The sequence below is a fragment of the Condylura cristata genome, unplaced genomic scaffold (genome assembly GCF_000260355.1).
Source record: "Condylura cristata isolate star-nosed mole 26May11 unplaced genomic scaffold, ConCri1.0 scaffold00010, whole genome shotgun sequence".
NCBI classification, from domain to species: domain Eukaryota; kingdom Metazoa; phylum Chordata; class Mammalia; order Eulipotyphla; family Talpidae; genus Condylura; species Condylura cristata.
Genome location: NW_004567111.1, coordinates 3,360,846 through 3,381,618, shown reverse-complemented (window position 1 = coordinate 3,381,618; position 20,773 = coordinate 3,360,846). Strand labels below are relative to the sequence as shown.

The following is a 20,773-nucleotide window of genomic DNA, read 5'->3' as shown; positions in this document are numbered from 1 at the left end:
GTTTGCAGATAAAAAGGAAGTTCTGAACGAATGTGACTTGAACAGCGCCGGACACTCAATTGGGGTGTGGTGGGCGCTGGATCTGTCCTAAGGGGTCAAGTCAGTCCCTTTCCACAAGCGTGGATCCTCAATGCCAAATGCTGAAGAAAAAGACACCGTATTTCAAAGCCTGCCCCTTCCAGGGGTCGCTTCAAGAGCAAACCCACGTTTGCATTGTTTTTAGAACTGTTGGGCTCGTAGGGAAACTGATCCCGAAAAAACGGGCAAGAACGCGCTGCCCAGGTGGCCAGACATCGGCGCAATGCTTGGACACCTAAGGTTGACAGGTCGCCACCGTGGCGGACTCAACCCGACACGCCGCTGGAGCGGGGGCCTTCACTTCCGGGGTACCCTCGGCGCCGCGAATATGCGTCACGGGAAGGCGGGACTTCCGCCCTCGCGTCGCCGCGACGGAAGCCGAGAGGCGCCCACGGCGTGGCTGACTCGGGAAGCCCCGCGGCGTCGAGGGCCCTCTTCTGGCCATTCGCGTCTCTTCACCCGGCGCCCCTAGTGACTCTTGGGCCCCTACGACCCGAGGACCCGCTTTCTCCGTGCCGGCCAGCGTCGGCCCGCGTCTGACTTCCGAGATCGGTGTGAGCCGCCGGGCGGGACCCATATCGCGGGCCGGCGCTCCTGGGCCCCGGGCCCCTCTGCCAGCCCCCGGCGGGGGCGTCCTGCGGGCGGCGGCGCGGCCGGGGCTGCTGGGACCGGCAGCCTGGGTGCCCCATGGGGGTCCAGGGGCTCTGGAAGCTGCTGGAGTGCTCCGGGCGGCCGGTGAACCCCGAGACGCTGGAGGGGAAGGTCCTGGCCGTGGGTATCCTTCGCGCCGGCGGGATGGGGGACGGCGACCCCGGGGTCGCGGCCCCCCCCCCCCCAACCCGAGCCGCTGCTGCCCCGCTCTGCCTTCGCGCCGCGGGGTCGGAGCCCGCGCCTCGGGCCTTGCCTTCCGCCTCCGGGTGCTTGCGATCGCCCACCTGCAAGTGCGGGACGCGGTGCCCACGCCCGGGCGGGGGGGCGCTGGGGGGTCATTGAGATGGGAGGAGCTGGGACTGCTCCGCGCACGGTCCATGGGGAAACCTTAACTGTCCCAGCTCGGGGGGCGGCGGGGGAAAGCGAAGGGGGCTCCGGCCAGGTTTGCGTGGTGTCGCCTTAGAGGAAGGGTACTGCAGCAGGTGTTTGTCCTGTTCTTTCAGCATAGGTAGCGTTTCAAATGAGGCCTTTGGGGCTGGAGCGTCGCGCGGTGGAGCCCTGGAAAGACTTCAAAAGCCGCACAGTGTGTTATTTCCCCCCCAGCCTGTGAGGGACAGCTGGCTTGCGGTTGCGCCTGTTTGGCTGGTTGGATTAGAGTCTTTGGGATGGCACGTTTTCTCCATCCAAACGTGCCTTTTCGTCGTCAAGCGCCCTTCAGTGTTTGGAGTGTCGATTCCCTTGCAGAAGGGGTGGAGAGGAGACCGGGGCACAATTGCTGGCTGGCGTGGCACCTGCTGCGTGAGGGTAGGCGGGAGGTCAGCGAAAGGAGCTTTTTGAAAAGCAAGGCTGGTATATTTTGTTGCAGTGTGAATAATCTTGAAATACAAATATAACGAATTCTGACTGGCTCGAACGTTTTTGCCCTGGATACTTTGTGTGGTGGTGGAGAGGGGGAAAAGGGTTTCTAACCTCTCTTGAGCTGTTGCTGCCCCCTAGTGACTCCCCAAATCACTGCTTTTTTAAGGGTTTCCTGCTGTGTGATGGGAGGGCGGTTTGCAGACAGGATTCCTTAAAAATTTCATCGAAGACTTAGGCTTTTTACCTTGCCGTCCATAGGAAGAGTTAGCGATTTGTAAAATCTCTTAGGTTGACACACGTCCAACATTTTCTTTTCCTCCTCCATTTTTTTAAAGAAGTTGTCCAAAGTAAGGAAAAGAAAAACATTACACTCAATTATTTTAAAATAGCTCGAAGTATCCTTTGGGAGTTATTTTTATGGGATCTTAGACTTTTTAAAATAAATCATTTAAGGAGGACTAAGGCGCTCCAGGTGTTAAGGATAGCCTCCTATTTACATAAAGGAGATTATCTGTTCCACAGCTGGCTTTGCTGAGTTTCCTCTTTATGGGATTCAAATCCAAATGTCTGGAATATACTTGTATTTTTTTTATTTTATGAAAAAACAAAACTATATCAGCTTCACAGTTCACTTTGGCCTCTTTCAAATAAATGGCTTGGTTGCTCTACCATCCATTGCCGAATGTCCAGTTGATTTATAGAGTCTAAATGTTTGTGTCAACAAGGAATTAAACAGTTCAATGCCTGTCTCTTAACATTAAAAAGACACTTACCTGTATCAGAAAGCTAGTTTATTCTTTTTAGGTCATGCATACTGGGGATTTACTGCACTTCAGCTTACCTAAGGATGGAAATGAAGTGATTTTTTTGGTTTCAAAATGTTCTTGGCTCTCCATGTCTTATCTTGGCTTTGCAGCAAATTTTAATTTTTTTGACCGTAGGATACATTTAATTTTCCTTCTGTAACATTACTGAAATGATATAAGTTGAATTATGGAAATGTTTTCAGCTTGCCTAATTTACATATATTTTTTAAAGATTTCAAAGTGGAACTCTCCATCCTAGCTGAGAATTGGCACTACCTGTGTTTAAAAGATCTCTATGCCTTAGAATTTTAATCATGCCCATGTTTAGTATCTGTTTCAGAAGCGAAATTCAGATCGACTTCGAAAGGATAACAGAGTTGGGAGCCATGGATCTGAAATTAGCTTTCCTCATTTCATTACAAAATTAAAGTCATCTTATTTAATCCTGTGTGATAGTGTGGTGAGCAGAAGCACTTACACAGCCCATTCCACATCCTGCCCCTCAGGGGCTGTCCCCTCTCCACCTTCCTGCCATGCTCCTGTACCTCTGAGGCCGGCTTCCCCACAGCTGCTCCTCTTGGCCCAGCAGCGTGATGTGCCAGTCAAGCCCAGTGACCTCTCCGAGGCTGACCCACCTTGGGCCCAGGGAAGCCTGCTTCTGCCCAGGCAGCCTCTGCCCTGCCTCCTCGTGCCCTGTGCCCTCAGGACGCGCTCGCTTCTTGCGCATCCAGGTCTCCCTTGCAAGTAGGCCTCCCCTGACTAAACAGCCACGAGCCCCCCACCCCTCTTTGTCCTGTTACTCTGCTCTGCTTTTTCCTTGACACCCAGAATGACCTTAGAGACATCTATTCCTTGATTTTAGTTTTTTTGGGGGGTCTCTGTTCCATCAGAATGAGAGCCGCTCAGAGCTAGGGCTGTTTCTTTTGCTCAGGGCTGGGTTTTCCCTGCTGTGGCCACAGGTTGTTGGCTATGCCTGGCACACAGTAGCGTGCCAGTACAGGATGCTGAGAGCTTGCTTTCCACTAGCAGCACCTAGTTAGCATATAGTATTAGGTTAACTGCTTGTGGATCTGATTTTTTATGGTGGTAAGTTAGGCCATATGCACTTGTTTAAATACCTCCCTTCACTTACTAGTAGATCTCTGTTGTTTCCTCTGCACCTATGAGAGAGAGAGCAGCCCATGGAAGCATGGTCTACCTGAGTCTGTCAGCCGCCTGTCTACCCCCTCCCCCACTACATTTCAAGCACCAGAATGGCAGGCACTTTGTTTTGTTCAATGTGTAGAATCAGTTCTGTCCAATAAAAAGCAATACACTTTTGACTAGGGTGGCATAACCAGCCCTTAGTCCAGGCTGAGGGAGTAGGAGATAATTGGGTCTAGAGAGAAGAACTAAGCAGGCAGAGGAAATTGTATGAGAAGCCCTTGGAAGCAGGAAGGCGCTTAGTATTTCCAGGGCTTGAGAAAAGCCCAGTGACTTGAAAGGGGCAGAGGCCAAATCAGTCAAGGCTCAAGGTTCTGAAAACTTTTAGATGTGGTACCTGAGGTGATGGGGGCCGTTAGAAGGGCTTCACTAAAGATGGAGTGCGTGAGGGGAGAAATCCAGTGTCTTCCTTTAACGATGCTTCCAGATATCAGCATCTGGCTAAACCAGGCTCTCAAGGGCGTCCGGGACCGTCACGGCAACTCCATAGAAAACGCCCATCTTCTCACTTTGTTCCATCGCCTCTGCAAGCTCCTATTTTTTCGAATTCGTCCTATTTTTGTCTTTGATGGGGACGCTCCGCTACTGAAGAAGCAGACTCTGGTAAGAGTCGCCTGTTGTTGTTTTTTTTTTTCACTCTTAGAAAAGTTTTTCTTGTCTCTAGATTTTTGGAAACCAAGACTTACTTGGACATATAGCCAAGTTAATTTCAGCTGTTTTTTGAAACATTTTTATCTTGAGCAGATAAGCATTATTTAAAAAGGTTTGTTTATGAGAGTATTTCATGGTGCAATAAAAATTTAACTTTTAATACAACTCTTAAATTTTTACAATGCAGAGGTATCCCTAAGATACCTTACATAGTCTGCATTTGTTGCAGCTACGTGGGCATTGCTGGGAACATTATAGAAAACGTGGAGCGCCACATGGAAGATCCTCAGTGACGGAAACTCCTCTTAAATTGGCTTTTAGGGGTAACCAGTGTTAAGTGGTGCCTGGCTGATCAAGGAAGGAAGTTGGGCAGGATGTAAAAGAATGAGAGCTTTATTCTGAAGGTAGCTTAAAATAACATTTGAGTGATGTGATCTCTGGGGCAATTGATTATGTCCTCCTTCCCCCACATCACCCATAGGGTACAGGGTGATCTTTATATGACGAAATTGCCAGTTCATCATTTTATACCCTATCAGTCAGACACGTACACATGTGAGGACGCAGGGTAAGAGGGTTACTGCTTGGACACAGCTTGATCTAGACATGAATGATGATCCAAGGCCAACTCTGTATCAAACACTATCTGGAAGGATGAGAAAGGGAAAGAAAGTGTGGAATTGCTGCCTTATATTCCACTGTAAACAGGGAGACTTCCATTTTTCCTATGAGTACATCTCTTACCAGGCATTTCTATGCATTTTAGGACTTCCCATGACATAATCTTGAATATTGAGGGTAGAGTTATAAATTAGCAATGCATTTTTATAAAGCTCATATTAGCGATTGATTTTGGCATAAGTGACATTGAAAGAATATATTATTTTAATGTAAAAATTCCTTTGGGGAAGCATTTACTTTATTATATATCACCAAATTTTAGGCCTATTGGGGACATTAAAGGAAGCAGAAAGTAAGTTAATAGTCAGCAAATATATTGTGTATTACCAGTCCCCACTAAGTGACTGCGTGTGGTTATATAGCAGGAGCCTGAAGACAGTCACAGAGACAGCAGCAGGAGGAAGAGCAAGATCTGAGACCATCCCAGTCTGAAGGAAACCAAATCTATGGGAAAAATCACAGAAATGTGGCTTAGACACACACACACACACCCCTACATCTATCTATCTATCTATCTATCTATCTATCTATCTATCTATCTATCTATCTATCTATCTATCTATCTATGAAGCCTATACATGCACTAGATACTAGATAGATTGATGGGTTACATGTGATACATAATATGCTATTAGCACCCTGAGGTCAAAACTTATTTCCTTCCTTTTCACAGGCCAAGAGAAGGCAGAGAAAGGATTTGGCCACTAGTGACTCCAAAAAAACTACAGAGAAGCTTCTGAAGACATTCTTGAAAAGACAAGCTATCAAAACTACCTTAAGAAGCAAAAGGCAAGAGGGAAATTAGATTCATTTAAAAGACAAACTCAGTGGCTTCTTCCTCTGCTTGTCTGAGGCAACACCATCTCCAGCGCTGGCGGGATCAGGCATCAGCCTTTCACCCTGGCTCTGCTGTACCCCCGCCCAGCAGCAACCCCCACGCCCCGGAAGATGAACTTAAAGCAGTTCATTGTTGCGTTGGAGTCCTGTGGGTTCCTTAGTGTTAACTCTCAGGAGAGAGGGTGAGGTGAGAGGAATAGGTGGGAGGCCCCCCTGACCCCCCCACCCCGTCCTGGTGACTCAGGCCGCAGAGTTGCGCTCGGAGAATCCTGTCGGGAGGGGCGCGGGCCAGCGGGCGCTCTGTTTCCTCGCGGCCCTACTGTGTGCCCCCGCCCAGCTGTGGCCTGGTGCTCAGGGCCCAGCCATCTCCTGTGGCCTGCAGCCGTGGGGTCTGGCCAACCACCTGTGCAGGCAAGGGGTCGCCCTGTCCTGGGGTCCTCCTCGCGTAACCAGAGGGGAGTCGGGAACCCTGTTCCTCGTCCCCTCCGCTCAAGTCTGTGTGCCTTTCAGAGACGATCCACTGCCCAGTCTGACCCAAGTTCAGAGAGAAGATGACCTGTACGCTCTGCCGCCCTTACAGCAAGAAGAAAAGCACAGGTAAGCACGGGCACAGCCACCACTTCTCCGCGCCAGTTGGAACCTTGGTGCAGGGCGCCGCGAGGCCCCCTGCGGGTTGCCGCTGTCGCCCTGCGCTCGCTGCGCCTTGGCGCGGGAGCGGCTTCTGTTGGTGCGGCGGAGGCAGACGCCTGAATGAGTGCTTGCCTTTCAGTTCGGAAGAGGAAGATGAGAAAGAATGGCAAGAGAGGATGGACCAAAAGCAGGCTCTACAGGTATTTACCACACTTTGGAGTCCAGAATGCGCGCCGTCTTTGGAGCAGTGACGTGAAAGTGAGCAGTCTACCAAGGTGCAGAGTGAGCGAATTGTAAGAGCTGCCGGCAGAGGTGCTGCACCGTGCCTGCGTGCGTATGTGAGCTGCACGCGGCCCTGTGCACGCGTGCCTGGAACTTGCTTCTCTCACGCATCTAGATACCCGGGGTAATTCCGTTACAGCCAGCTGGCAAATCGCGCGTGTGCGCAGAGCACGCACCCGCGTTAGCCCGTCTGGCCCCGAGCGCGCTGGCGAGCACTGTGCTGTGTGCCTGTACACCACATGCACATGCGCGTTGGTGCCACTGCCGCCGACTGCAGTGCGCCGTGCTGTGCGAACGTGGTCACCTACTACCTCCGCTTGCACGGCGGGGTGGGCGGGCTTGCGGACGGCCGACCCCCAGTCTCTGAGGACGTGGTTAGAGGTAGCTGGACCGCACGGCGTGTCCAGGCTGAGGGTGACACCGGCATCAGCTCACTCGCCCGCGGGAGGCCTCTCCCTGTGCTGGGGCTGCGTTCTGGGAGAGGCGGAGCCCTGTTCTCTGTCGACGCAGGAAGGAATCAGGCAGGAGGCCTGTCAGAGACGCGCGAAGAGCTAGAAACCGTCATCCCCATGGACGAGCAAATCCCGTGTTCATGGGGGGGAGTGTCGAACTGCACCCCCAGGAATTGGGGGTTCCACATTGCTAAGGGGTGCGATTGTGCTGGGCAAGGGCCATGTGCTGGTGGCCAGGAAGGCCAGTACGTAGCTCTGGCCCCACTGCCCACTGGCCGTGGACCTCGGGTGGGCGCGCAGGTCGCACAAGTCACCTCTGAGGCCTCCCCTTATGATGCGGAACCTTCACTAGGGTGGCGAAGGGGAAGCTGGGCTGCAGGCCTGTCTGGTGAGACCCTGGCCCCGGTACCATGCAGGCCTGGCGCCTCAGAGGCGCTGAGGGGTGTTTGGACGGCAGGTAGATGAAGGAGTGGGCGAGCGAGTGGGGGACGTCCCAGTGTGTGATCACTGATGCTGGGCTGAGCCCTGCGCGTGGCACTGCAGATGGCTGTGGATGCCCACGGGGCACCTGGATGCCTTGAGAGCATGGCTCCACGTGTGCTCACTCGCGCCCGCTGGGTGGCGCCCTCTGGGGCCCTCGAGTGTCCCCCGCCGTCTGTGACAGACATGGTGCGACCCGGCAGGCCCCGCGGGCACGTTCACGGTGTCTCCTCCACAGGAGCAGTTCTTCCATGACCCTCAGGCCATAGACATCGAGTCGGAAGACTTCAGCAGCCTGCCCCCTGAGGTCAAGCACGAAATCCTGACGGATATGAAGGAGTTTACCAAGCGGAGAAGGACGCTGTTCGAGGCGATGCCTGAGGTGAGATCGGGCCCTGAGTGTCCGCAGCGGTGCCGCCGCCTCTGGCTGGCCTCTGGCCGGTACTAGGCGCCTGTCCTGACCCTCCGCCCCGCCCCGCCCCCGGGCGTCAGGGCCTCCTTCCTCCTGGGCTCGCCCCTTGCTCCTCCACTCACTGGTGGACTCAGTCAAAGTGGATCTCGTACTTCCTGACAGACAGGGCATTTCCTAACGACATGAAACGGCAGGAGAGATTTCTTGTCCTTCACTAGTTTCCGGCTCTCCGCAGAGGGTGTGGACATAGGAGAGGGGTGCACACAAATGACAGAGGCAGAAGTACTTTTTTTTTTATCACTTCAGGGGGAGACAGGCTCAGTCTGTGTGCTGTGACTGAATGTTAAGGGTGCTCCGGCTGGCCTTTGAGGATGCAGAATGTGGGTCATGTGAGCACTAGTGGGATGAGTGGGAGGAAGACAGACACAGTCTCTGGGACTTTTGTTCTCTTCTGCCTCTGCAGAGCCCCAGGAATGGGCATGTGGGTCCCCTGGCGCAGCAGCCCTGTGGGAGAGCTCTAAGTCAGCCAGACTCTGCCGTGTGAGCTGTGCTGTGTGGTGATAGAAACGATGCTAAAGACTAAGAGTAATGTCAGGGCCTAAGCCTCAGCACTCTGAAGCTATCGCAGCCACTCAGCATGAATTTGATCCCCGGCCAGGGAGTGACCCACGTGGCGCAGCAGACTGAGCTGTCTCCCCGCTGCTCCCCTCAGCAGTGGATTTCAGTAGATCTGCCCGCTTTGCTCCCAACTCTGTCTCTGGTGAATCTCCTCACCCCCTGTACCTCTGGCCTCTACCCCAGCTCTTGTACGGACAAATAAATAAAATAAAAAACATTGAGAGTAACCAGTACTGGAAACAACCTGGCATAAGGGTCAGCAACTTGCTTTACTCCCACCTCCATGGCTAACTAGCCAGCGGCTCTGGGAAGGCCCCTAATCCACGTCTGTCACAGCTTCTTCATTTGTAGATGGGGTCTGGCATCTAGATGAAGGAGAGAACAGGGTAACGTAGAGAAGCTTCTCGAAAGCCGCACACAGGAAATGCTGCCTGAGGGTTAGCTGTTGTTATTCACTGCGATTGCTGTGACTTGTGTGTCTTTCCTGGACCAGGGACCGTGCCGCACGCTTGAACTGCATTTTTCCTTGCTTTCTAGAGGACTGTTAAGCCATAATTAAAGTATCACAGTGTCTGGCATGTCTAACATGCTCAGTACATGTTGTTTGGATACTTGATCATTTCTTTCCTTCTGCCAGCTCCTTTTGGGTTAAAGAGTCTCTTTACCAAGATAGTTTTTCCTAGTACTCAAATTTTATAATGTGAAAATACCACTAATGAAAAAAATTGCCCCTCTGGGGGAAGGGCTGGAAAGACAGGAATGCTGTCATATGCAACATAAACTGTTCCCTTCATGTTGCCGCAGGAGTCCAATGACTTTTCACAGTACCAGCTCAAAGGCTTGCTTAAAAAGAACTACCTAAACCAACACATAGAAAATGTCCAGAAGGAAATGAACCAGCAGCACTCGGGGCAAATCCAGAGGCAGTATGAAGAGGAAGGCGGCTTCCTGAAGGAGGTGGAGTCGAGGAGAGTGGTCTCTGAGGACACTTCCCACTACATCCTCATAAGAGGTACCCGCACCGCCCTGCGGGACGCTGGAGCCCAGCACTATGTCCTGGCCCTGAATTCTGAGCTGCTGTCCCCAGAGCATAGCAGCAGGCCCCTGTGTGCTGGCGCAGGTGAGGCAGGCTCAGGAGTAGTGCCAGCACCCTCAGCTTAACCGACGAGTGGGCCCTCAGTTGCTGCTGAAGTGAAAGTGTGACTTCCAAGGGCCAGGGGCCCCTCGTCCCCTACCGAACACGTACGAGCACACTGAAACCGCAGAGTGAGGATGTTTTCATTTTTTTAAGGTCTTCAAGCCAAGAAAGTCACAGACGGGGATTCACAGTCTCTTCCGCCACCCAGCAAAGTGCAGAGCACAGCAGTTGATGTGAAGAAGCCGGGGCCGGAGAAGGAGCTCGGCGCCCCTCCTTCCCCGAGAAGTGTGCTGGCCATGCAGGCGGCCATGCTGGGGAGCAGCTCGGAGGAGGAGGGGGAGCCTGGCAGGTGGCTTCAGGGGCGGAGCGCGCCTGCTCCCCCTGCGCCTGCTCCCCCGGAGGCGGGCTCCCTGTCCCCAGCCACTCTCCGAGCCATTCAGAAAGCGCTCGACGACGACGACGACGGAGACAGGAAAGTGCATGCTGGGAGTGAAGGACAGGTGGGAGGGCCAGGAGCCGCAGACCTGCTTCTGGCCAGGTCCAATGAGGAGCCTGCTGGAGGACTTCGAGCCGGAGGAGGGGAAGGGCCACTGTCGACACCAGCCCCGCGGTCACCTCATGTGGACCTGGCTGAGGGGTGTGCGCCCAGCACCAATCATGACACAGAGTTGGCAGGGGTGACGCCCTTCCCAAGTGCCGCCTGTTGCCAAGGCGCTCACTCTGGCATTCCAGAACAGTCGGTCGTTGCCATGGTGAGGGAGGCCTTCCAGGCTAGTAGTGAGCCTGCCATGAGGGGTGGAGCAGACCCTCTCCCCTTGGAGAACTCTGTGGCAATGGCTGGCCATGCCCGGGGTGCCGGGGAGCCAACAGCTGTTCCTCCGGCTGGCACCACGCCTGGTACAGACAGGGAAGCACGCACCCCTGTGCTGGGGCGACCACGGGGTCTCTGTCCATCCCCGAGTAAAGATGACTCCTCTGCCCTTTCAAGTGATGAGGACGAGGAAGAGGGAAAAGGTCCTGCTTCTGAAGCCTTGGATGCCGAGTGTCTGCAGGAAACGGGAAACACCCCAGGTGGCCCTTCGGAGGCGCAGAGGGAGGTGAAAAATGTAGGGGTGCTCCCCGGGCATTCCCTGGAAGCCGTCGGAGGAGAGGGGAGCGCTGGAGCTGCAGGCCAGGATCTCGTGCTGGCACCTGCATCCGTGAGAGCCGCGGACGTCAGCTCTGAGGACAGCGACTCTGACGGTGGGTGCCCGCTCTCGTCAGAGGCAGAGGTGGCGGCTGTTCCCTCTGCAGGGGAGCTGCCAGGCCCTGCCCGCGGCTTGTTCTCTGCCTGGACAGGCCGGGGTGGAGGCCAGCCCCGTCCTGCCGGCCACCTCCTCCCGGTCCTGGCTTTTTCCTCAGCCCCAGCCTGACTGTTCCCCGAACCCAGGGCTTCCTGTCTGAAGGGAAGGAGGGGAGACAGTCCTTTTGAAAGTCATCTCAGGAGGGGGCGGCCAGGGGGAGGGGAAGAGCTGCTTCCCTTGAGCGTCTGTCCAGAATTCTGAGCACGAACTCACAGCTTTATTCTTTGTAAAATAGCACCAGGCATATTTGACACCTCCACAATCGCTAGCACAGTTTGATAATTCTCTGCTTTGAGGTTAGCACGATGCTAGTTAACTGGAGGCCAGACTCAGATGTAGCTAACTCGCACGCCTCTGGAAGCCTGGGTCCTGGCTGCGAGACAGAGCCAGCGCCTAGGTGAAAGGCTTATTTTGAAGTTATTTGCACCTGTTATTGTACTTAGCAGTAATACGTTGCAGTTACATGGTTTCTGTTACACTCACATACTTTTAGGGGGAAACACTTCAGGATTCTTTGGGAAGCTTTTGATTTGGGGGCCATTGTAACATTTCAGCTGTAGTTTAAGTGACCTTATTGTATTGACGCAGGAAGTTTCATCGAAGTGCAGAGTGTAATTAGCAGTGATGAACTTCAGGCTGAATTTCATGAAGCTGCTAAATCTCCCTCTGGACAAGGTGAGGAGGAGCTGACAGGAACTAAGGAAGACGCCACTGGGGGCCCCGCGGGGCTTCTGAGGGACGTCTCTGGAAGCCAGGCCTTGGGTCCTGAGCCGCGAGAAGAAGCTGACAAAGATGCAGACGATTCGCTGAACGAATGGCAAGATATTAATTTGGTAATACCGCGACATTGTGTTTAACTCATTGCCAGGGCGGCCATGCTGAGTGTGAGGCTTTGAGCGTGCAGAGTGGTGGAACTTGCTCGCGCTCTGCTTGTCTCCTTGCTCCTGAGGGTACTGCCTCATTGCGTAGGTCACGGTGGGATGGTCTCTGCGCTGCCTGTGGTCTCTGAGGCAGCACTACAGGTGTTCCGGACTTGCTCTGAAACCTAGGCGGGAAGCCTGAGAAGATGGAGAAGCTTTTATTCATCTCAGGTTAAATGCAGGCTTGTCATAACAAGTGGTGTCCACTGGACGTAGAAGTCTGATCATAAGTAACAAATTATTTTACAGGAGGAGCTGGAAATGCTGGAGAGTGATCTTTCAGCACAACAAGCATCACTGAATGCGCAAAAACAGCAGCAAGAACGGGTCGCAGCCACTGTGACGGGACAGATGTTTCTGGAAAGCCAGGTGGGTGGAGCACTTCGGGCCTGCCTGCCCTTCCTCAGTCACCAGGGCTTCCGCTTCCGGTCCGGCGGGCCCGGCCTCAGGGGTCACAGTGTATCTGTAACTCGCAGGAGCTGCTCCGCCTGTTCGGCATCCCCTACGTGGAGGCCCCCATGGAGGCCGAGGCCCAGTGCGCCCTCCTGGACCTGACGGACCAGACTTCCGGAACAATCACTGATGACAGTGATATTTGGCTGTTTGGAGCGCGGCATGTCTATAAGAACTTTTTTAACAAAAACAAGTTTGTAGAATATTACCAGTATGTGGATTTTCACAACCAGTTAGGTAAGACGTCAGAAGCTGACTCCTTTCTGCAGTTTTCCTTTGTTTGACATTTGGGTTTTGAAAATTTTCTTTCCAAAGAATGAATCTGATTCCTGAATGGAAGCAGTGCGTATCTACAGGTTTTCATATGTGACTTTTTTTGTGCATAGAGAGGAGTCAGATTTTTAAAATTAGAATTAAGAAATGAGAATCCTGTGTGTTTAGGCACTTTCTGCAGTTTAACCACCTGCTTCGGCTGGGCTGTGACTCCTTATCTGGGATCTCGAGTGAAGCAGCGGTGGGGGCGGGCAGGTGGGAGTCGGGGCCTCAGGGGTCGCGGGAGGGGCAGTGAGCGCTCATTGCCCGTCTGTGGCACGTCCAGAGACTCCCAGATGCCAGTTGTTCTTGCCAGTGGGGAGACAGCAGAGAAGCACTTGCCAAGATGTACGTATTTTTATATATCTAGAGACACTAGTGCACAGCTGGGGGTATGTGCCCTAGGGAGAAACGGGGCAGCAGGAGAGCGTGCCGGAAGCGCGTGGCCTTAAGTAGCGCTGGGGCCAGGTAAACCTTTACAAACCGGGGGCTCTTGAGCTGGGTCTAGGGAAGAGGAGGCGAGTTGTGATCTCTTGGTGCCAAGCAGCCAGCGAAAGCACTAGCGAGCACCCAGGCAGAGAGGCGCCCTCGCCTCCTGTGCTCTGGAAGGCAAGAGGCCCTGGGCTGGATCATCTCCCCGTACCCCGTGAATTCCTAACCTCCAGGGCCCAGAATGTGACTGTATTTGGAGGTGTGAGCTTGAAGAGCTGGCTCAGGTCGGGTGAGGTCAGGGGGCCGGGGCTCGGGGGAGAAGGTGGCGAGAGTAACTCAGAGAGGGAGGAGGCGGCAGAAGGCCAGTAGATCTGGACCCTGCAGGATGGGTCGTGGGGGCTCGCCCCTGAGGTGAGGGCTGAGCAGGAGGAGCAGGTGGGGGGGGGTACTGCAGCACCAGCTCCGCTGGCTCACGGCCCAGATGCTTCCCGGCATCAGAGGGCGCGTTGGGCTGGCGACCAAGGACGTGAGGCTGTGGCCCCCGGAGAGACGGGCCGACGGCCGAGCTGGGGGTTGGTGCAGATGGAATTCAAGCTGTGGGGATGGCTGAAACCTCCAAGGCAGTTTTCTTGTGCTGAAGGCGGACACAGAGGCACCTTCAGGGTGAGGTGTTTCGGGAGGGTGCCGGGCATGCGCTACAAAGCAGACGTCCGTAAACCGGAAGCTTTCCCCACAGGGCTGGACCGGAGCAAGTTGATAAACTTGGCCTACCTGCTGGGGAGCGATTACACGGAAGGGGTCCCGACCGTCGGCTGTGTCACCGCCATGGAGATCCTCAATGAGTTTCCGGGCCACGGCCTGGAGCCGCTGCTCAAGTTCTCGTAAGCTCTTCACGCCGCAGCCCGTGTGGCTGAGCTCACGCCGTGGCCCGTCGGAACTGCTGCCGCCATCACAGCGGGCCCAAGGCCTCGCTCAGCGGACAGTGGGAGGGGCGGTCCCTTTCTGGAGTGCTGATAAAATCGGGCCCTCGTCGAGGAGGTCCGGGGGTGTCGAGGCGCCGATTGCCTCCCTGGATTGTGTCGAGAGCAGCCGCGCTGTGAGAGGGGCTGGAGACACTGAGCCCCAGGGCGGGGAGCTCTGGAGAGGCCGGCAGGGGCGGCCGTGTGCATCCAGCGGGAGAAGTGCAGGGAGGACAGAGGCCACGCTCGGCCCCAGCCCCTGGCCAGCCGCACCCTCCCGGGCAGCTTGGTGGGGCCGGCAGCATGTGCTCTTCTGTAGAACTTTCCTTTCGAGTTGGCTGCTGATGTTAAGTGGGAGAGTTTACACAGTGAGTGCTAGATTCTCTGAGGGAAAAATGAGATCTGAAAGGCCTGGTTCCTGTGCCCAAGGAGCCCCACACAGCTGGGGCAGGGCAGCAGGCCCCGCTCACTAGGACACAGCCCTCCAGCTGTACCTGCCTGCTCCACTCCTGCTGTGTCCCCTCAGCCCTGCCGCTGGGGGCAGCTCACTGCTGGCTCTTGCTGTGATGCATCCTCCTGGCTGGCAGTCGTGGTCACTGTTCTGAAATAGATTCGGCAGAGAGGGGAGACCTAGCTCCCGCACTCTAGGACACTATCGTGCAAAACCGAGAGAAGTTTTCTTTCTGCCTTTGGCCCCTGCGAGGACAGCTGCACTTCCCTCTCGCCCACCAGGTGGCACTCCTGCACCGCCGCACCCCTCCTCTGGCAGCCCGGGTAGTCTGAGCCGCAGTGCACAGGTAGTGGTAGCGTTTTGGAGTTCCCGTGAGTGTAGATGGCTGAGGGCTCTGGTTAAGCTTCCTGCTTTTGCACCACGCATTTCCCTAATTGTCCAAATTGTTCTGTCCCCTCCGGCCCGGTGTCACCACTGACTCGCTCATGAATCTGTCAGGACAGATGCTGTCTGTCAGGACACGAGGGGTGTCTCCTCTGTCCCAGGTGTGCTGTGGTCAGCTCACTGGGCCTCTTTGTGAGGCTCATGCACAGGATGGCCAGGCAGGCCCTCAGCCAGAAGGGGACCCGGTCCCCTCCATCTGGAGCTCTTCGGGCTGCGCCCCGGGGGCAGACTCCCAGGAGACGGGCCTGGAGCACAGCGCATCCCGCCTCTGGCTCAGTCGGGGACACGGGCCCTTCCTCTGGATGCGAGGATGTCGAGGTGGCTCTGTTGACCTGCCACAGCCACTTATGCTCATGATGGAAAAGTTAAAGACGGATAAGATGTGAGGAAAGCGGGCAGTTGGTTTCTCACTTAGAACACGGCCAGTGCACCCTAACCTGCTAGTCACTCCTGTTTTAGTTCTTCTAAACATTTCTGTTCACTTTTTCTCTCTCCACTTAATACACCCCCCTCCCCAATTGGGGTTACGCTTTGATAAAAAGTTACATCGCACCTTTCAGAAGTTTAACATGTTCTTGGCATGTTTACATTTTATGCAGTATTCCTGGGCCACTGTTCAGCTGATTTGAGGTAAATAGTGCAGCTCTTACGTCCATCGGGCACCTGGAAGGACGCCCAGGACAACGGGACTGGCCATGGGTGTGGACTCGGGGGAGACGGACGGACAGTGTGGGCGGTGTGAGCCAGGCACAGACCTGTGGGCATCGGTTGCACAGAAGATAGCACAGGGCGCTCTGTGAGCGGAGGTGCACTCGGAGCTGGCGCTCGAGCACGAGAGGAGCCCGAGTCTGCTGGCTGAAGGCCTTCCGCGGCGGGCAGCTCCTGGGGCGTCCTGCTGCCCTCGCTTCTTGCCTTGCAGGGAGTGGTGGCATGAAGCCCAGAAGAACAAGAAGATAAGACCTAACCCTCACGACACCAAGGTGAAGAAGAAGCTGCGCAGGCTGCAGCTGGCGCCCGGCTTCCCCAACCCGGCGGTGGCCGACGCCTACCTCAGGCCGGTGGTCGACGACTCCCGGGGCTCGTTTCTGTGGGGGAAGCCCGACCTGCACAGGATTAGGGAATATCCTTCCAGGACGTGGCGCCGAGCCCAGTGTGTGCTTTGGTTGAACTCGGAGCGTAAGGAATTCTTAATGTCCCTTTTATCTAGGACTCCTTTAGTTCCTCTTTTTCTCACCTTAGGGTGTTTTGTGTGTGGTGGAATGCACAAAACAGGATTCACCATCTTGACTGTCGCCGTGGGCGGGTCAAGCACCCTCTCTGGTTGTGCCCTCGTGGCCTCATCCACCCCAGAGCTCTCACGTGGAACGGAAGCTCTGTCCCCACGCGCGCCCGGGCCCTCCCCAGCCCTCACCCTGTCTTTTCATGCTCCGTCCGTCCTTTTGACTGTTGCAGAGTGCCCTGGACAGTCTTGGCCTGTTTCATGCTCGGCTTATTTCATGCAGCATCATGTCCTCAGGTTCCCCACGCAGCTTCGTCAGAATCCCCTTCCTCTTTGGGGCCGACTGGGATGCCGCAGTCCACGTCTGCCCTAGTTCGTAGGGCGCGGGGCTGCTGCTGTGTTTCTCTTGTGAACAATCACCTCGGCTAGACACTCAGAGTTGCAGCCAGCTACTTTATTATCTACTCTGAGACAGTAGAAAAGATTAGTTTTGCCCTTTATATTACTAACGCCCCTTTCTCCATGTGTAAGTGATTTTTTGGATGTGTAGAAGTTTAGTTGAGTTAACCTACAGGGTTTTTTTGCTCAAGGAAATATGGCTAGTCAAGGCCAATCTTTTTCATAGCTGTGAGGCTTTGATTTCATAACACGTCATGACTTAAAGGGTTGTAAAAGAACGTAGTGCTGGTGATTTATGTGGGAGGAATTGTTATTGTTGTTTACCACCTTAATATTCATAAATGTGGAAGACGCCTGGGGCGGAACAGGAAGGGAGCCAAGGGTGTGTTCTTTGAACCTTTTCATTTCCCGCTGCTTCACTATGTCCAGAAACACTAGAAGCCTTAACTGCCTGCATATTTTGTCAGCGGTATTTTGGCTGGAACAGGACGAAGACAGATGAGTTTCTGTTTCCAGTGATGAAGCAGCTCAATGTCCAGCAGGTAATTGCACGGCTTTGTTCCCAAGCTCAGAGGGAGCGACAGCTCGGGGCGGCGTGCGGCGGCCTCTGCAGGCGGGTCGCTGGTGGGCTGACGGCAGGCAGTAGAGTGATGCTACCTGGGGCCAGGGAACAGAGGGACACAGCGGGAGCTGGCCTCAGCGCTGGGCTCTGGTGGCCTGCCATTTATTCTGCTTCGGGGAAAGGCAGCCTCACAACCGATCGCACGTGAAGGTGTTTATGACGGAGTATACGAGCCCCTCAGCTTCATTTTCATTTTAAACAAGTCTGCGGAGTCCCCAAGTCAGGACAGCCCCTGTCACTAGTCTCTTCAGTGTTCACACGCTTTAGTTCTGTCGGGGAAGCGCCGGAGGCACACGCTGTCAGCCTGCGCACCAGCGGAGGCGGTTTTGAGGCGAGACGGGCCTGTGCGTGGCCTGTACTCCGCGGGGAACGGTGCCTTCCCTGTGCTGAGCGTGTTCCTGCCCGCAGAGACCTTCTCCCCCAGAGACAGCCTCCAAAACATACATACAGATCCACCGTTGAGCAGAGGAGAGGCCGTATTGCGGAAGATTCGTGTTTAAATAAAGCCCATTTCTATCTGACTGAGGTAATTTTGCAGAAACATGCAACAACGCCGAGGTAGACGGCATTCCCTACCGCGATTGCGCACACCAGCCCACAGGGAAATCTGTGACTGGCTATTCCTTAATTCCAGATCAGTTTTATATGTGACATTTTTCTCCCTTCTTGCAGCTTTTAGGGTGAGTTTGTTTCTTCAAGATTAGACAGTGAAAATGAGTTCGAGTCATCCTCATCTGTTATTTCTCACATGTTACCAGCTGTTCCCCTCCTTCCCACGCTAGTTGCCACCCGCTTGGTAGGCAGCCTCTCCCCTCCCCGGCTCCACAGCAAGGCTCTTCTGTGCCAAGTTGCAGTTCCACGTGACCAGGTTACACTTCCGCAAAGGGCGTTAGCTTTCGTTTGCTTTAGGGGTTTTCATAAATGATGCTGTGACGAGCATTAAGCCTGTCCCCTTTTCCAGATGAAACTTTTTAAAGAATGTCTTTTAAAAAGTGGATTTGCTCAGTGGGGATGGGACTGGAGGGGATGAGGCTGAGTGAAATAACTCAGGAGAAAGACGATGGCGGCGGGTGTTGCTCGTGGAACAGAGACTGGATCGCAGTAGCAAACCCTAAAGTTTGACTGGAATTGAGGCTATTGGAGGGGGAGGGGGAGGGGAGCGCCCAGGGGGGAGGGGGTGGAAGTGGGGCCGTGGGGTGGGGTGGTGACAGGCCCTGCAGAGTGTGAGGCTGGCCCCCTGCACATGCACAGTGCAGTCCGCAGCGCTACCTCAGCTGGCAAATAAGAAGAAAAACTTGAGTGAAAAAGAAAAAGTAGATTTGCTGAACAGAAGACATGCCTGTTTCTTGTGACTCTCACACGTGTTCATACATCTTCTGTCTCTCCCGTCTCACCTGACTCCTACATAGCTCCTCAGCAGCCTCCTGAAGGCGCTCTGTGGTGATGTTTTCAAAAGAGGGAATTATTGGGATTTGAAACAGACCCTAAGACATTGGGTTGCTCCAAAGTGTATTTGACCACGGAGAGGGGGAAATACCCAGGGAGTGCCGGGAGGGGATTTCCTATGGGGTGGGGTTGGGGGTCACAGTCACTGCTGGGTGAAGGAGCAGGTCAAATTCACCACCAGGCCTTCGAGTGGGGGAGCTGGCTTGGAGGAGAACATAGCCGCTCCCTACGCCCCCTGCGGTGACCAGGGTGCCCTCTGCCGGCCTTAGCAAGTCTGCTTACCTGTCTGATGCATCTTTTATTTTCCTGTTTAGACACAGCTCCGAATTGATTCTTTCTTCAGATTAGCACAGCAGGAGAAACAAGACGGTAAGGGCATGAAGAGCCAGCGACTGAACAGAGCCGTGACGTGCATGCTCCGGAAAGAGCGAGAGGCCCGGGAGCGGGAGGCCGCGCCAGGCGCCCCCGAGAGCGACTGCGAGGCCCTGGAGCGGGCCGGGCCGGGGTGCGCCGCCAGCCCAGGCCAGGAGCCCCCGGTCCCGAAGAAGAAGAGGCCTTCGGGTCCTATGGGCCAGGGGCCAGGCGGGGGCTTCCTGGGGGCCGCATACCTGTCCCAGTCAGACAGCTCTGGGGGCGAGGACGCCCAGTGCTGCCACGCGCTGGCCAGGCCGAGGGGCGCAGCGGCGGTGGGGACGCCGGGCCGCCCTGCTGCACCCAGGGGCGCGGCCAGGGCTCCGGCCAGAGCTGGGGACGGGGACCCCACCTCCAGCAGCTCCAGCGACAGCGACGGAGAGCAGGGCAGGCCGGTGCTGGTGACGGCCAGGCCCGTGTTTGGGAAGCGGAAAGGGAGACTGAGGCGAGCTCGGGCAAGAAAGAGAAAAACCTGACATAAGCGCGCAGCCTCTGCACTGACCTGGCAGCGTTTCAGCATGAATTTGTGGCGGGAAATAATAAACGCGGGGCCCGCCTTTGTGTCTCCCGTGTGGTTTGTAAAGCACAGAGGCGACGAAGGACACATGCTCGCTTCTCCATGTCACCCTTTCTAGTGTTTTCCGCCTCACTGGTTACTTGTGGCATTCATAGGCGTTGGCTACTGGTGTTTGGCTGTGCGGAGCCTTTCTGGCCTCATTAGAGCAAGTGGCAGACCTGTCCTCCCTCACTGAACACCCCCTCTGCACGCCCCCCAGGAGAGCAAAGGGCCTTGTTTTCCACCCCCAGTGGAACAGTTCTTCCCGCCAACCAGAAGTCCTGCCCCAGCTTCTCCCCATTGTCCCCAGAACCCCCTAGTGGTGCGGCAGCACCCCTCCCCGCTGCAGCCATATGCTTGAAGAGTGTGTTTGCTGTGGTATAGCAGGATTGTCAGGCAACATAAATGGGGCATGGCTCCCCTTTGGAGCCATGGGAACCCCTGTGTCTCCACATTTGACAGTCACCCGCTGCTCCCTGTGTGGGCGCCCGGGGCTGGCGTCCACCTGTGCTGGTGGTCACCCTTGGGTGGTCTGAAATTGCTGTTGACATCCACCTGCAAAGAGGACCAGCTTTGCCTCGCGATGACTCAAAACAACCACCCCGGTGTTGCGGCTGAGCCCCGACAGCGTCCTGGGGCCACATCACCAATTTCTTAGAGCCTGGGTCCGCCTCCCCCCAGGCCCCTCCGCCTGTGCCCGTCTTCTCTGGTTCCTTGGGTCTTTCCACCTTGCTCGTTCCTTCCCTGCTGGCCAGTGGCTGGCCATCTTTGCCACAGTAAACGAAACCGGGGGTCTTGGGGCTCACCCCACTCCTTTCTCAGCCCCGCTTCTTCTTAGCACTTGCCGCTCTCCGTGGCTCCTGACTTGGAATCTGGCTTGTTTGTATCCCTCTTCTCGAGCAGCTTTCTCTTAAAGTCCACAGCGACTTTGACCTAAAGTCAAGTCTTCCCTTCACGCCGCTTTTCTCTGGACAAACCCGAAACGGAATCCATTTCCAGGGGCCGCTGGGGGAGGTTGACTTTTCCATG

At 55.1% G+C, this 20,773-nt stretch overlaps 1 protein-coding gene across 3 annotated transcripts; it reads left to right on the top strand.

Annotated features, from left to right (window-relative positions):
* The first annotated feature begins 686 nt into the window (after positions 1-686).
* ERCC5 (excision repair cross-complementation group 5) lies at positions 687-19,733 on the top strand. 3 transcript variants are annotated; one of them, XM_012723250.1, is made up of 15 exons: positions 687-853; positions 4,024-4,199; positions 5,602-5,717; positions 6,276-6,362; positions 6,535-6,595; positions 7,848-7,991; positions 9,444-9,651; positions 9,931-11,019; positions 11,709-11,953; positions 12,290-12,409; positions 12,517-12,730; positions 13,974-14,118; positions 16,011-16,211; positions 17,167-17,251; positions 19,121-19,230. In XM_012723250.1, exons 1-15 carry the CDS (start codon positions 766-768, stop codon positions 19,148-19,150), a joined length of 3,009 nt encoding a protein of 1,002 aa, XP_012578704.1. In that variant the 5' UTR covers positions 687-765; the 3' UTR covers positions 19,151-19,230. The 3 variants fall into 3 exon arrangements, with proteins under 3 accessions (XP_012578704.1, XP_012578702.1, XP_012578703.1); XM_012723248.1 differs by having other exon boundaries at positions 693-853; positions 19,092-19,733; XM_012723249.1 differs by lacking the exons at positions 687-853; positions 4,024-4,199; positions 5,602-5,717 and adding an exon at positions 5,914-5,952 and having other exon boundaries at positions 19,092-19,733.
* The last annotated feature ends 1,040 nt before the right edge of the window (positions 19,734-20,773 follow it).

Coding starts and splice junctions, on each gene's coding strand:
- ERCC5 (XM_012723248.1), top strand. CDS start 766: ATGGGGGTCCAGGGGCTCTGGAAGCTGCTGGAGTGCTCCGGGCGGCCG. Junction 11,020..11,708: donor TGAGGACAGCGACTCTGACG/GTGGGTGCCCGC, acceptor GTATTGACGCAG/GAAGTTTCATCGAAGTGCAG. Junction 12,731..13,973: donor GGATTTTCACAACCAGTTAG/GTAAGACGTCAG, acceptor CTTTCCCCACAG/GGCTGGACCGGAGCAAGTTG.